At 35.3% G+C, this 13,665-nt stretch overlaps 2 protein-coding genes and 1 long non-coding RNA gene across 3 annotated transcripts; 1 reads left to right on the forward strand and 2 right to left on the reverse strand.

The window, feature by feature from the left end:
- Positions 1–332: 332 nt before the first annotated feature.
- On the forward strand, positions 333–2,803 carry LOC141712136 (uncharacterized). The gene is made up of 4 exons (XM_074514953.1): positions 333–575; positions 749–831; positions 2,359–2,414; positions 2,504–2,803. The coding sequence occupies exons 1-4, from the start codon at positions 404–406 to the stop codon at positions 2,580–2,582; spliced, it is 390 nt and encodes a 129-aa protein (XP_074371054.1). The 5' UTR covers positions 333–403; the 3' UTR covers positions 2,583–2,803.
- An 858-nt stretch (positions 2,804–3,661) lies between these two features.
- On the reverse strand, positions 3,662–5,923 carry LOC141712137 (uncharacterized). Its single transcript, XR_012571530.1, has 4 exons — positions 5,095–5,923; positions 4,803–5,020; positions 4,173–4,700; positions 3,662–4,088 (listed from the first exon to the last, which is right to left on the reverse strand). It is a non-coding gene; the product is annotated as an uncharacterized LOC141712137 (long non-coding RNA).
- Positions 5,924–7,509: 1,586 nt separating this feature from the next.
- Positions 7,510–10,402, reverse strand: LOC141714118 (uncharacterized). The gene is made up of 4 exons (XM_074517654.1): positions 9,572–10,402; positions 9,265–9,450; positions 8,691–8,933; positions 7,510–8,370 (listed from the first exon to the last, which is right to left on the reverse strand). The coding sequence occupies exons 1-4, from the start codon at positions 10,400–10,402 to the stop codon at positions 7,510–7,512; spliced, it is 2,121 nt and encodes a 706-aa protein (XP_074373755.1).
- Between the last annotated feature and the right edge of the window lie 3,263 nt (positions 10,403–13,665).

A 13,665-nucleotide genomic window follows, 5' to 3' on the forward strand; every position in this document is an offset into this window, starting at 1 on the left:
TGAATAAAAACAGAGATTATGTATATGAATTACAGAGAGAAACAAAACAACTAAACAAATGTGTACTTTACTAAACAAAACAACCCGCGGGCTCGTGCGGGCCGTGCGAGCTGTGCGAGTTGCCTGGTCCGTGCGGCTCGTGCGGGCTTGGCTTCGTGCGGGCTCGTGCGGGCTCGAGCGGTCCCGGGTTGTTAAAATGAAATTCGTACTCGGTTCGTATAGTTTAGCGAGTTGGGCGGGTTTAAACCGGCCCGGTTCGGTCCGAATTTTCTCCGGTTTCGATACGAGCCGGTCCCGAATGAGCGGTTCGAACCCGCCCATTTGGCCGGCTCTACACACAACACACCAATTAAGACAGTTGAAAGGTGAGACCAGAAGAAAATATCAGAGAGTGAAGAAAGCCATGGCCCTCCAATGGATGATACTGACCTACGTGGTTGCCGCCGAGGCGGCGATCGCTCTTTTAGTCACTCTACCCACCCCTAAAGCTATCAAATCCGCCATTGTTTCTCTCGTCTCTCTCGTTCTTCAACCTGCTATGTTCGTTGTTCCTTTTGCTGGCTTTCAGCTCCTAGGTCTCTCTCTCTCTCTCTCTCCCCCCCCTCTCTCTCTCCCCCTCCCTCTCTCCCTCTCTCTCCCCCTCCCTCTCTCTCTCTCCCTCCATCTCTCTCTCTCTCCCTTTCCCTCTCCATCTCCCTCCCTCTCTCCCCCTCTCTCTATATATAACTGCCTGTGTAATGTATTTCAGATATCTATTGGAAGAACGAGCATCGATTGATGTGTACTGGCGAGATCTGCACTGCTGCTGAGAGAGATCGCTATGAAAAAGCTGTAATTATATCTTTCTTCAATCTGTGCTTACAATGTGTATAATTTGTTTGATAATAGTTATGTTTGATTTTGTTTTTAGAAAGGCGTATTGTTTTACTGTCATCTGTTTTTTTGTATTTTGTTAGTTTCCGGCTCGGACTTTATAATGTTGATGTGCTTGTTTTCAGTTTGTATGCGTGAAATTCCAATTGGTGGCTTGGATATGCCATAATTAGTTTTTGATTTTGATCAGGAGTTTGTAATTCAGCTTATTTATGGTGTGCACAAGTATGCAATAGCATTTTTGGTACTCGTAACTGGATTTTCGAAATTAGAACTTGTATTGTTATTGCAATTTCAAGGTCGTCATTGTGGTGTTTCTCCCGGTGAAGTCTTTGCAATATAAACGACTAAAAGATCAAGTATAGTGATGTTACGAAGAATTTGTGATGCTAGGCATACATTTTTGGGAAGATGTCATGTAATATATTGATCGTTCACATGTGTTGCTTTAATGTAAGTTTTTTTTGAAATATGTGATTGGATAAATTTTGCCATTTTCTTATAATATAGGCATATAATAAAAGTAAAACTAGCTTGTTGTGCGAACTTAATTTGCTTAGGAAATGCTATAATTACTTTAAGATCTATGCTTCACTTGGTCGGAAGGTATGGAATAAGTCAAATGGAGTAAACTATGTTTTAATTTGTAGTTGTATTTATTATATTTATTCCTTGCCCCCTATACTATTACTTCCATTTTCCATCCAAACAGAGTGCTAAATTCCTACTTTCTCTTTTTTTGTTATTCAATATGCTATTGTTGAATTAATCTCCTTATTACCTATATTCTTTCCATATGTTTTCCCATTATTTATTTGTTTGTATTATATCAACAGAAAGTGCATGTATCATTATTATAGTCCCTCCTTTCTTAACTAAAGTCTAAGATGTATATGGTTAATTAAAACACATTGTAGTAATGTTATGAGTGATGATTCTCATTATATGCATCTAGAAGGCAGAAATTGGTATCCTGGTTAGCTACATACAACATATCTTTAGCCAGGGAAATTGGCTTTGCACATTAAGCCTCCCTTTACTGGTCTTCCACCCCCCCCCCCCGGCGCAATATGAGGTGTTTTCTAAGGATTTGATATCTTACACTGAATAATAGTTGTAATTAATAGTTGCAATTCAATTGAAATTTTAGTTGAATGCTTTAAAGTCATGAAATCTTTTTTGATTACCAGTTTGTAACTGGGCAAGCTTATCCTACATTATTTCTACACTTCTACTTTACCAAGCTATTTATCTTTGTAGATCTAAAAATGCTTGGGCTTTATATTTATTTTACATTAATTAGCTGATAAGTACATGCTGTTGGTTTAAAGTTTATATTGGACCGCATGAAGCTCAGTGAGTCTAGTAAAACAATTTATCCAAATTTTCTAATTTTTATGGGACTGGGAGTTCTGTTTGGTTTGTGTGTTCGTATCATACGAAATCTAATGTTTCTGATCCTGTACTGATGATGGTGTTGTGCAGATATACAAGTCTCAAAGGAATGTAATTCTCTGTGTTTCAGCATGCCTTCTCTATTGGTACATAAACACAATTGTGTAATCCTATCTCTGATTCTCTATTTGTTCTTGCAGCACTAAAAAGATCTGTTAATTTTTGTTTGGCGTAGGTGTATCTACCGTATCTGCAAGTATTACAAAGATATAAAAAGTATGGAGGAAGTAGTGAAGAGGTACAAGGATCAGTAGGTTCCCCATTTCTTTTTATGTTCAGCCAAGTGAAATCAGTGTTGCTAGTTGCCTTATGTGAGATATTGTTGTGTTCTATGGCTTCATTATATTCGCAGTTGTCATCTTCTATGTATCTATGTTCTGAATTCTAATATGCACCTTTCTTGCATTGAGACCCAGGAAATGGACATATTGCTTAATTCAAACTATTATATGCTTAATATTGGGATTACTTAACATTTTCACAGATAAATCGTTGACTGCTATTTTTATAATGCCATCATTTTGTAATCGTTAGCATGACTTGCCATATTCTATCTTCCTTAGTAAAAGACAGCAGAGTAGAAGTTGATTCTGTTAAACATGAAGCCTGAAATAAGCAATTTAATTAGTAGTGGTGTCCTAGGCATCGGTTGGAGGAGAATTCATGCTTTATTGTCTTATGAGTTACTTGAAGTTTGACCTGACCATCACATGTGTGTGTGATGGCAAGATGATTTTAACATTAGTCGATGGCAATATTATTTTAACATTAGTTGCTGGAGAACATCTAACTATAAAATTTTGTACATTAAGATAGTAAAAGTGGTGTACATATATCTATCTATGTTGATAGATCAAAGTAGGGTTGTCATGCCAATTAACTTTATTTTTTTGACACGAGATGTCATCTCTCATTCGGTGCTTGACATTCCTGGTTCCATGCCCAGCTACAAAGAATAAAGTACATCAAATTAATCAGGCTCAATCCAGCTAGAATCCAGTAATAGTAATCATAGTGACCTTTATTAATATTACTCGAAATCCAACTTGCCTTCCCTTCTCTTCCAGTAACATTATCAATGATACTCAATAAAAAAACTAGCTATCAAATTTCCAGCTGACATTCCAACTCCATACATAGTGGATGATATGCTAGACATGCTGCCAGGGAATTCTCTATAGAAGAACTCGATCAGAGCAACAGCATTTAAAGCTACCACAATGCCACTTAGATAATTTTGTGGGACTAATCATATTGCAAACATCTGTACTGTTGCTTCTGGTTCATTAAGATTTCCCCCTTTAACTGCCCGATCCCTTCGAATACCCTCAACAATAGCTGATACTGCCACAGCCACGAAGGAAATAAATTTCCTCATGCCCATTCTTTGCTTGATCGCAAGGCTAATAGGTTTTCCCATGATTTTAGACCCTAGGGGAATAATGACTGGATCATAAAGTACCACCCATAGTGTGAGAGCTAAGGTTGCTATTGTTCCGAAAGATCCGGCAAGGATTTTGAAGTTCGAAGTAATATGGCGATCCATTGAAGTTGCTTGGAGTAAAGGAAAAGAAGGCTGATCCATGTTTATAGACATTATCATCCCTGTAGACCACAAAGGAATCACCTTTAGTAGCGCCTTCAATTCCTCCACTTGATCTGCTGTACAAATATTCCTCGCGAGGCTTTTGCTAGTTTTTCCATCAGCTGCTCTCTCTTGCTCCTGGAAATCTTTAACTAGGCAAGCTTTAATAAGAAACCTATAAATAAGTGAACTTTTAGGATTTTGCGGTGGATACTCAAATTTCAAAATAGAGCATCCAGAAAGGAGAAAATAATGATACCTTAAGCTTCTCACTGGGGACAATTGTTTTGGAATCCTCCTTGTGATGAAACAAAACATGTCTGGTGTCTGATGGTAAATCCATATGTCTATTGTGGTATGCGGCTGCAATCACTCGAAAAAATCCGGTGATCAAGCTTGATTTACTCTTTAGCTTGACATTGAAGGGAGAAGCCACAAAGAAAGAAAGTGCTGACAAGAACATAAGCACTACAGGAACCCCAAATCCAATTTTCCATCCCATTTTGTCTTGAATATATACGAGTACAGCTTGAAGCCAGGACCACCAGCTGAAAAAACTCTGTAAAGACCTAGAACTGGCTAGGTTTACATCTTTTGCCAATTAGTTTGCACCGAAGGCTAACGAAGATGATCTGATGCCCCCTGCCCCTATAGAAAGGAGGCCGAAGGAAGAAAATAGGAGAATCATTTGGAAATTTGAGGCGATGCGAGTTGTTTCCACAGATCCGATGCAAGGAGGTGGTCTTGCTTGTGTGATAAGAGTTGTTAGCCATAGCATAGTTATTCCCTTTTACAAATGTGGAAATTAGAAAACATGCTACATGCAATAGCTATATGCAGGAAGCGGCATTTACCTAATACTTCAAATTGAAAAATAATGATGCATTACCGGTAAGCTAAAAATAGATCCAAGTCCAATCATTTGAAATCGACCCAAGAGAGAATCAGCAATGAAAGCCCCGACAACTGGTAGGAAATTGGTAGCTGCCGACCAGAGAAGAATGATGTTGTTTCCAGTTGTGACATTCATATGATATTCATTCATCAAGTATCTTATCATATTTGGTGACAACCCAGAACTAGCCAGTCTCTCAAACGACGCATTTGCTGCCCAAAGAACCAAAGACTTTGTAGATATTCAATAAAATAAAGACTTTCTTATTTTTGTGGTTGATTCTTACCTAAAATGAATGGTATGGATCTGAAACCTCCTTTAGGATCAGGACTCGGGGTTAGAAGAAGAGGCTCCTGTACCATCTTCATCTACTTCCGTTTTAACATTTCATCTGATCTAGTTCTAGGCATTATACTTGTAAATCTTCTGAATATCTCCCTTCTTGTACTTGCTTCTCTGACCAAACAAGTTGTGTATCAATCCGACAAGCTATTGAATACAATATGTTATCATCATGATTATTATCCTTTTCTTTGTGGTCACACAGATAGGGCGTGTCCTTCTACATGCTTATTACATAAATAATCATGGTAAAAAATAAATTAGCAGCAGTTTATTGGTCTTCATATAATTTGTACCTTTATATGCTTATGTAATTATCATAGAAAATAAAATTAGTAGCAATTTATTGATCTACATACCTGTATATACTTATCCTAGTAATAATCATCGTAAAAAGCAAATTACTAGCACCTTATTGATGTACATTCAAGTTTGTTGCACCTAGGTACGAGGGTGAATGAAATTCTCCAGACAAGGGAGTTGGCCCTTCCATTAACAACTAACCCTCACTTCACATTTCATACCCTTTTCATGATAATTAATCATGGCTAGAGTATCCGAAAAAACGCAATAGCATTGTTTTGTTATAAACTTACTGAAGAATTTCCAATATGAAAAATGAAACTTGTATTGAATGAATAAAATGTACAGATTGTTTTGAGTTATATACAAGTTTACAAGAACAAACTTTTAGGCGGGAAGTAACTAACTCTCAACTAGATTAAATGTCTAATCTACCCTTAACTAATTTCTAACTTACCCACTATCTAATTTTTGCAGTCTAATACCCTCCTTCAAATTGGCAGGTCTGAACATGTTTCGAACTCCCAATTTGCTCAATAAATACGTTAGTCTTGCAGCTGTCAGAGGTTTAGTAAGTAGATCAGTTGGTTGCTGTTTGGTAGACAAGTACACAGGTTGCACCAACCCTTCCTTGACTTTATCTCTGATGAAATGACAGTCCAGCTCGATATGCTTTGTCCTCTCATGCAGATCTGAATTTTCAGCTATGTGAATTGCAGATGTATTATCACAATACATAGGAACTGGTGTAGGAATCTTGAAATGTATTTCTTTGAGTAGATTGTATAACCAAGTGACTTCACATAGTGTAGTTGCCAAAGCTCTGTATTCTGCCTCTGCAGAAGATCTTGCTACTGTATTCTGCTTTTGGCATTTCCATGAAATAAGTGAATCTCCCAACATGACACAGTATCCAGACAATGATCTTCTAGTCATAGGACATGTAGCTCAATCAGCATCACAAAAAGCTTTCAATTTTAATGGACTTTTAGCTGATAAAAACAGACCTTGGCCAGGATTACCCTTTATGTACCTTACTAATTTCAGTGCAGCCTTCCAATGAACATCTGTTGGTGCAACCATAAACTGACTCAATATATGCACTGGATAAGAAATGTCTGGTCTGGTAATTGTCAAGTAAATCAACTGATCTTCTGTATTGCATAGCATCAGGCAAAGCTGTTCCAGAATCAGACTGGAGATTATGTTGAGCTTCCATGGTTATAGCACTTGGTTTTGCAGCCAATAGGCCTGTATTCTCCAGCAAATTCATTGCATACTTCCTTTGATGTATATATATGCCTTCTAAAGACCTTGTTATTTCAAGTCCAAGAAAATAGTTCAAGTGTCCTAAATCTTTCAGTTTGAACTTAGAAGCAAGAAACTCTTTTATTTTTCCAATTTGCTTGACACAAGAACCAGTCAGTATTATGTCATCAACATAAACCAGCAATACTGTAACTGAAGTAACTGAATGTAGATAAAACATAGAAGCATCTCCCCTTGATTGTGTAAAGCCAAATTGGATAACAGCATCAGAAAACTTATCAAACCACTCTCTTGGGGACTGTCTTAGACCATAGATAGATTTAATCAGTTTGCAGACAGGATTAGTGCCAACAAAAGAAGCAGGAAGAGGCACACCTGGAGGCAATCTCATGTACACTTCTTCATGAAGGTCTCCATTTAAAAAAGCATTGGTAATGTCCAACTGATTAATATGCCAGTTTTGAATAGCAGCAATGGATAGTACCAGTCTGACAGTGGCCATTTTAGCTACTAGTGCAAAGGTTTGAAAATAATCCACTCCTGCTGTTTGTGTAAAACCTTGAGCCACCAATCTGGCTTTATATCTTTCCAAAGTACCATCAGATTTATACTTGACTTTTATAAATCCATTTACAACCCACTGCCTTCTTGCCAGGAGGAAGAGAAGTAATTTGCCAAGTATTATTGGCTTCCAAAGCATTCAGTTCTAATTGTATTGCTTTACACCAGTTAGAATCTTTTATAGCTTGAGAATAAAATAAGGGTTCAGGAATGACAGTGGAATTTGCTACAAAAGCTGATAAGTTGGTGTAAAACCTTGCACGGAATCAACAATATGAAGTGGATATGTAACAGTTGTGGCACAAGTCTTATTAAGAATTGTTGGAAGACTTGTATAATCTGAGAACTTAACTGGTAACTGTTTTACTCTAATAGGTCTAGAACTTTGCTCAGGTATAGGTAATACTGTAGCAGAACCACTATCAGAAGAAGATATATGATCAGCGTTATCAGAATCATGAGAATTATCAAGATGAGAATTAGTAGAAGGTGAATTATCATGAGAATGATGTGAATCATGTGAAATAGAAGAAGAATGATGATGTTCCAGCTCAGGATGTGCAGAAGATGGAGTATTTGACAATACTAAATCATCAATAAAAGAAGAATCTGAAGGAAACATGGTTGAAGTAATAGAAATAGATGTAGTATAGGGAAAAACATTCTCATAAAAGACAACATCTGTAGACACAAACTTATGACCTGTTTCAATATTAATGAGTTTGTAGCCTTTTTGATGTTGAGGATATCCAATAAACACACATTTAGTTGCTCTTGGAGCAAACTTATCTGCTCTCTTAGACAAGGTAGAAGCATATGCAAGACAACCAAATACTCTCATATGATCATAGAGAGGTGGTTTATGAAAAAGTATTTCATAAGGAGATAAGTTGTTTAAGATTTTAGATGGAGTTTTGTTTATCATATAAGTGGCAGCGAGTAAACAATCTCCCCAAAAATGAATTGGAACTTTTGAATTGAATTTGAGAGCTCTTGCAACAAAAAGAAGATGTCTGTGTTTTCTTTCAGCCCTTCCATTCTGTTGAGGAGTCTCAACACAAGAACTTTGATGATCAATTCCATAAGACTGAAACAATTTTGTAAGATCTTTATAAAAAATTCTGAGCCATTATCAGATCTCACAATTTTAACTGAGGCTTTGAAATGATTCTTAATGTGAATCAGAAAATTAGAAAAAATTGAGAATACTTGAGATTTATTTGATATCAAGAAGGTCCAGGTACATCTACTACAGTCATCCACTATAGTAAGAAAAGAATTACAAGTAAAATATGTCTTATACTTGTAAGGCCCCCACAAATCACAATGTAACAAATGAAAAGGTTCGGTAGAATGACTAGTACTAGCCGGAAAAGAAGACCTGATTTGTTTAGCAAAATGACAAACATCACAAGGAATAAAACTACAGGACTCAACTTGAGTAGCAATAGCACTAATCTTCTGCATTACAGGAAAAGGTATGTGACCTAATCTAGAATGCCAAAGTTTTGAAGTGTCCGAGTGAGCAGCATTACAGTGAGCTGAAACTTGAGGAAACAGAGGAGTGAATTGTGATGAAGTTGGTAGAAGTAACTTGTACAGTGAACCTTGGAGTTTACCAATCCCCAACATTTTCTTCATTGTACAGTCCTGAATAACACACAGATGAGACAAAAAATGAAGTGTGCAAGACACAGAAAAAGTCAGTTTACTGACAGAATTCAAGTTGAATTGGAAACTAGGTACCAAAAGAACATCATAAAGAGTAAGTTCAGATGTTAACACTATAGTTCCTTTAAGTTTAACCTTTGTAAACTCTCCATTAGGCAAACATATATATCACAAGCAAGAAGATCTGAGAGCAAATCATGACAACATGCAATGTGATCTGTTGCTCCTGAATCAAGAATCCAATCTCTAGAGGCATGACAATTAACAAGGCATACAGAAGTCAGATATGAACATGAATGAGACAGAGTACTGATTGAGGTGGTTCAGAGTTTGTTTGAGACAATTGACTTTGATTTAGAAGATTCAACAACTGTTGATACTGAATATCAGACAAACAATTTCCAGCAGAGTTTTCAGGACCAGCAGAACTTTCAACTTTGTCAGTAGAGGTTGGCACTGTGGATGAAGCAGCAATTTGAGCAACAAAATTGTTCTCCTGATGATTAGTCTTAGCAGGAGCAACATTTTGCTTATTTCTTGGTGGAAAACCAATCAAATGAAAACAACGATCTTTAGTATGATTCTTTCCATGACAATAAGTGCACTCCAGATTAAACCTCCTTCTTAACATCAGTTTTCTTAAAATCAGATCTAGGAAACCTAGCTTTACTCATAAGAGCAGCAGACTCAACAGTAGTGTTTGACAGAGCTACATAATTTCTCTGGCATTCTTCTTGTTGTAATAGTGACAAGACAGTTGTTAGTGGAGGGATAGGATTCATTATAAGGAGTTGACCACGAATATTAGTATAAACTTCATTTAATCCCATCAAAAACTGAGTAACTTTTATAACCTCTTCAGATTCTTCATGTTGCTTCTTAGCTTTGCAGAGGCAGACACATACACACTTAGGAATACTAGATGCTTGAAGCAGATCATCCCAAAACATCTTAAATTTTGTGTAATATCCAGAAACAGTAAGATTTTCTTGTGCAAGAGAGCTTAAAGCCCTTTTCAACTCAAAAATGCGTGGACCATTACCCTGAGAGAAACGCATATTGATATCATCCCAAACATCACTTGCAAGAGCAATGTAGACGAGACTAGAACGAATCTCAGGAACAACAGAGTTAAGAAGCCAAGTAATTATCATATCATTGCAACGCTGCCAATGTGTAAAATAAGAAGATGATTCCGAAGGAACCTTGAATTTTCCGGTAACAAAACCAAGCTTATTCTTCGCTGAAAGTGCAAGAGACATCAATCTTTTCCATTCATTGAAGTTTTCACCATTCAAGGCACTAGTAACAAGAACTTGACCAGGATGATCTGAAGGATGTAGATATAATGGATGACTCGCATCCAAAGTAACTGATTGATATGAACTTTCAAGATCAGATTCTGGAGTTTTTGTAGCATCTGTAGAATTATCCGTCGATGTAGACATAGTGTTTGATGAAATGTCGCACAGAGAGAGATTGATAGAAAAAGAAAATGATCGTAAAATGATTGATTTCAATCAATTTTACTATGATTACTATCAACAATCAGTAGAATGATTGTTGCAAATAGAAACACTGGACTTTACTACTGAAAGAACGAAAAACAAGAATGAAACAAAAAGCTTGATTGAAGCTTTAATGGCGGAAAAAGATGTAACAAACTAAAGAAACAGAGATTACTTGCTCTGCTCTGATACCATGAAGAATTTCCAATATGAAAAATGAAACTTGTATTGAATGAATAAAATGTACAGATTGTTTTGAGTTATATACAAGTTTACAAGAACAAACTTTTAGGCGGGAAGTAACTACCTATCAACTAGATTAAATGTCTAATCTACCCTTAACTAATTTCTAACTTACCCATTATCTATTTTATGCAGTCTAATACTTACGGAACTTAGTTTAGTTTTACATGATTCGTAAAAAAAATCAAGTAATGTGACAATATTAGTAGAGTGCCTTGCTTCCTGAAGAAAATATCACCGTGAAGATGTGCTCACTCGAATTTGACAGAGAACTGAGAAGCTAGTTTAGTTCACCAGCTATTCGTAGAGGGGGGGAGAACTATTTTGTAAGCAATAACTTTAGTAGTACTACATTGTTTCGCAAATATTTACGTGCACACACGGTGGTAGAGAGAGTATCCATAAAAGGAAAAATATATGCTATTTTTTGGAAAGAAATTTCTAATATAAACGCGTTTTATTAATTACTAGTTTACAACCCGTACGATGCACGGGTCTTGGTTAATATTTATATATTTTTAATTCTATTTCATATAATTTTATTAAAATTCTATATAAATAATTAAATACTAAATAATGATTATATAATTATAATTTCAAGTTAGGTTCAAATAGTATATGATTGATGAGATCTTATTCATAAATAATAATGTAGATCTTTGTTGTTAGTGAGTGAGATTTGAATCTGAAAACTTATATATATCTTTATAAATAATATAAATATTTGTTGTTAACAGGATTCGAACTTGAGAACTTATATGTATTTTTATAAATAATAATATAAATATTTGTTGTTGACGGGATTCGAACCTGAGAACCTGTGGAGTGTATTTTTTTAGTATTTGGATATAACGGTTCTGATTATTTTATGAAGAAGATCCAACGGTCGTGATGGAAAGGGATAACCAAAATGAGGGGTTAACTAAACTACAAATTATACCTCGTTCCAGTTATTATAGTTATTATAGTATAGTATAGATTATAACCGGTAAACAAAAATATATATAAAACTGTGTATATTTTCAGCAACTTCAGTAAACTTTAAATTTATTGATCTTGAAATAAATTAAATGACGCAACTCCCAAATATATCAATTTGATCGGTACATTATATGTTGGTCTTTTAAATCATGCAGTATAACAAGCCTACCAAGTTTAGACGAAATGTGCTGGGCTGAGCATAATTATCTGACGGTTCCGAATCAATCGATCCAAATTGTTTATATCAAATTTTTTTTTTGCAATTTTGGTTTTGGTTTTTTTAATTAAAAAACCCAATTTTTTTAGTTTGAATTTGATTATTTACTAGTTTAAATTTGATTATTTACTTCCAAACCGATCTAAATAATAGAACCTAAACCCTGACACAAATATTATATATATAATATCATACATATTCCTCCGCTTTTTTCTCTCTTTATTATTTGATTTATACCAATACAATTTATTTCTTATTTTCCTAATGGAATGATTTAGTTTTTCCTTTCTCGCAACAAAAAATAAGAATAGCGCCTAAAATGATTTATATTGGAGAGTTTTTCATTTTTTTATCTTTATATATTTTGTATATTCAAATTGCTAGAATATAAATAATTAGATAACTTTATTAGTACGAGACATTTTGGAAGTTACTTAAAATCAAATGCGTGCAGACTCGATTCAAAGTGAAATTAAAGCAGATTTAAGTCTGCTTAGCAAGCTCAACATATAATATAATTTCCAGGTTATGTAACGGTCCATAATAATCTCAGACGAGCTCACAGAATGGACCTATGAAGCGTCAGGTGGGCTACTATCAGGTTAAGGGGGCCATATCACACAATCAGGTGGCAGATTCGATATATGTGAAGCTCGATGTGTGAAGGGGCCAGGGTCTTCTTCGAGGGTCGCTTATTCGACTAGATTGTTAGGAGTTGTTTTACGTCATTTGTGTGAGGGTCATATTGCTATCATATAAGCAGTTCAAATAACTCTAATATTATAAGATCTTTTGGGATGTGTCCAAAATAAATCCGTGCAAAATCGCTAAGAGCGGAAAATATAATATTAATGTAGAGTTAGTCCTACTCATCAAGACCAAGTTATCAGAACTTCATATTATAAGGATCATAATAATTTCAGATGGACCTAGAAAAAGGTAGATGTACTAACCTAATATAGACTCGAGCAGAAGGCAGTTGGACTTTCTAGTATGTGCGTAGGAGGAGTCACGGCCATTTGGATTTTTAGTATGGGTTAAGGGGGAGTCGCACAATTTCTACATGTGTTGAGTACGATATGTGAATGGTGAGATTGTTGGGAGATTGTTAGGAGTTGTTTCACATCATTCGTGAGAGAGGTATTTTCTTAGAATATAAGCAGTTAGATAACTCCATTAATATGACTCATGAGGCCTTTTTAAAAATGACTCGAAAAAAAAATCCGTGCGGTCGTGATCTAGTGGGGACAATACTACACTTTTGATTTACTTGCAAAATAGCTCCTACTAATGGAATTGATTGATTATATACTAGCAAATTGTTTCTTACACAAACGATTTGGGATAATTCATAACAATCTACTGTTTCACACATCAAACCCGTTATATATTGATTTTGCCTCCTTCACGAGCAGGTTTCCCTTAACCTACATTAGAAATTTATCTGCTAAAAACCCCCCTATTTTTTCAGTAAGATGATAACTTTCATTTTTAAAATAGGATAATCATTGTGTTCCGGAATTTAAATTTGAAGAGAATGAGAAAAATATTATAAATCTAAAAATTTATTTTCTCTACTATGTTCACGAGATTTTTAATGAAAAAAGAGAGAATAGAAAAGAGTTTAAATATGCTTCAAATACGCTACAAAACTTTCTTTTCAAAATTAAGATGATCAAGAGAGAGAGAAATTAATTATAATAATAGTTATATTAAATATTTCAACATATTTTTACATTCTCTCCTTTTCTTAAAGAACTTG

Source organism: Apium graveolens, chromosome 3 (assembly GCF_009905375.1).
Source record: "Apium graveolens cultivar Ventura chromosome 3, ASM990537v1, whole genome shotgun sequence".
NCBI classification, from domain to species: domain Eukaryota; kingdom Viridiplantae; phylum Streptophyta; class Magnoliopsida; order Apiales; family Apiaceae; genus Apium; species Apium graveolens.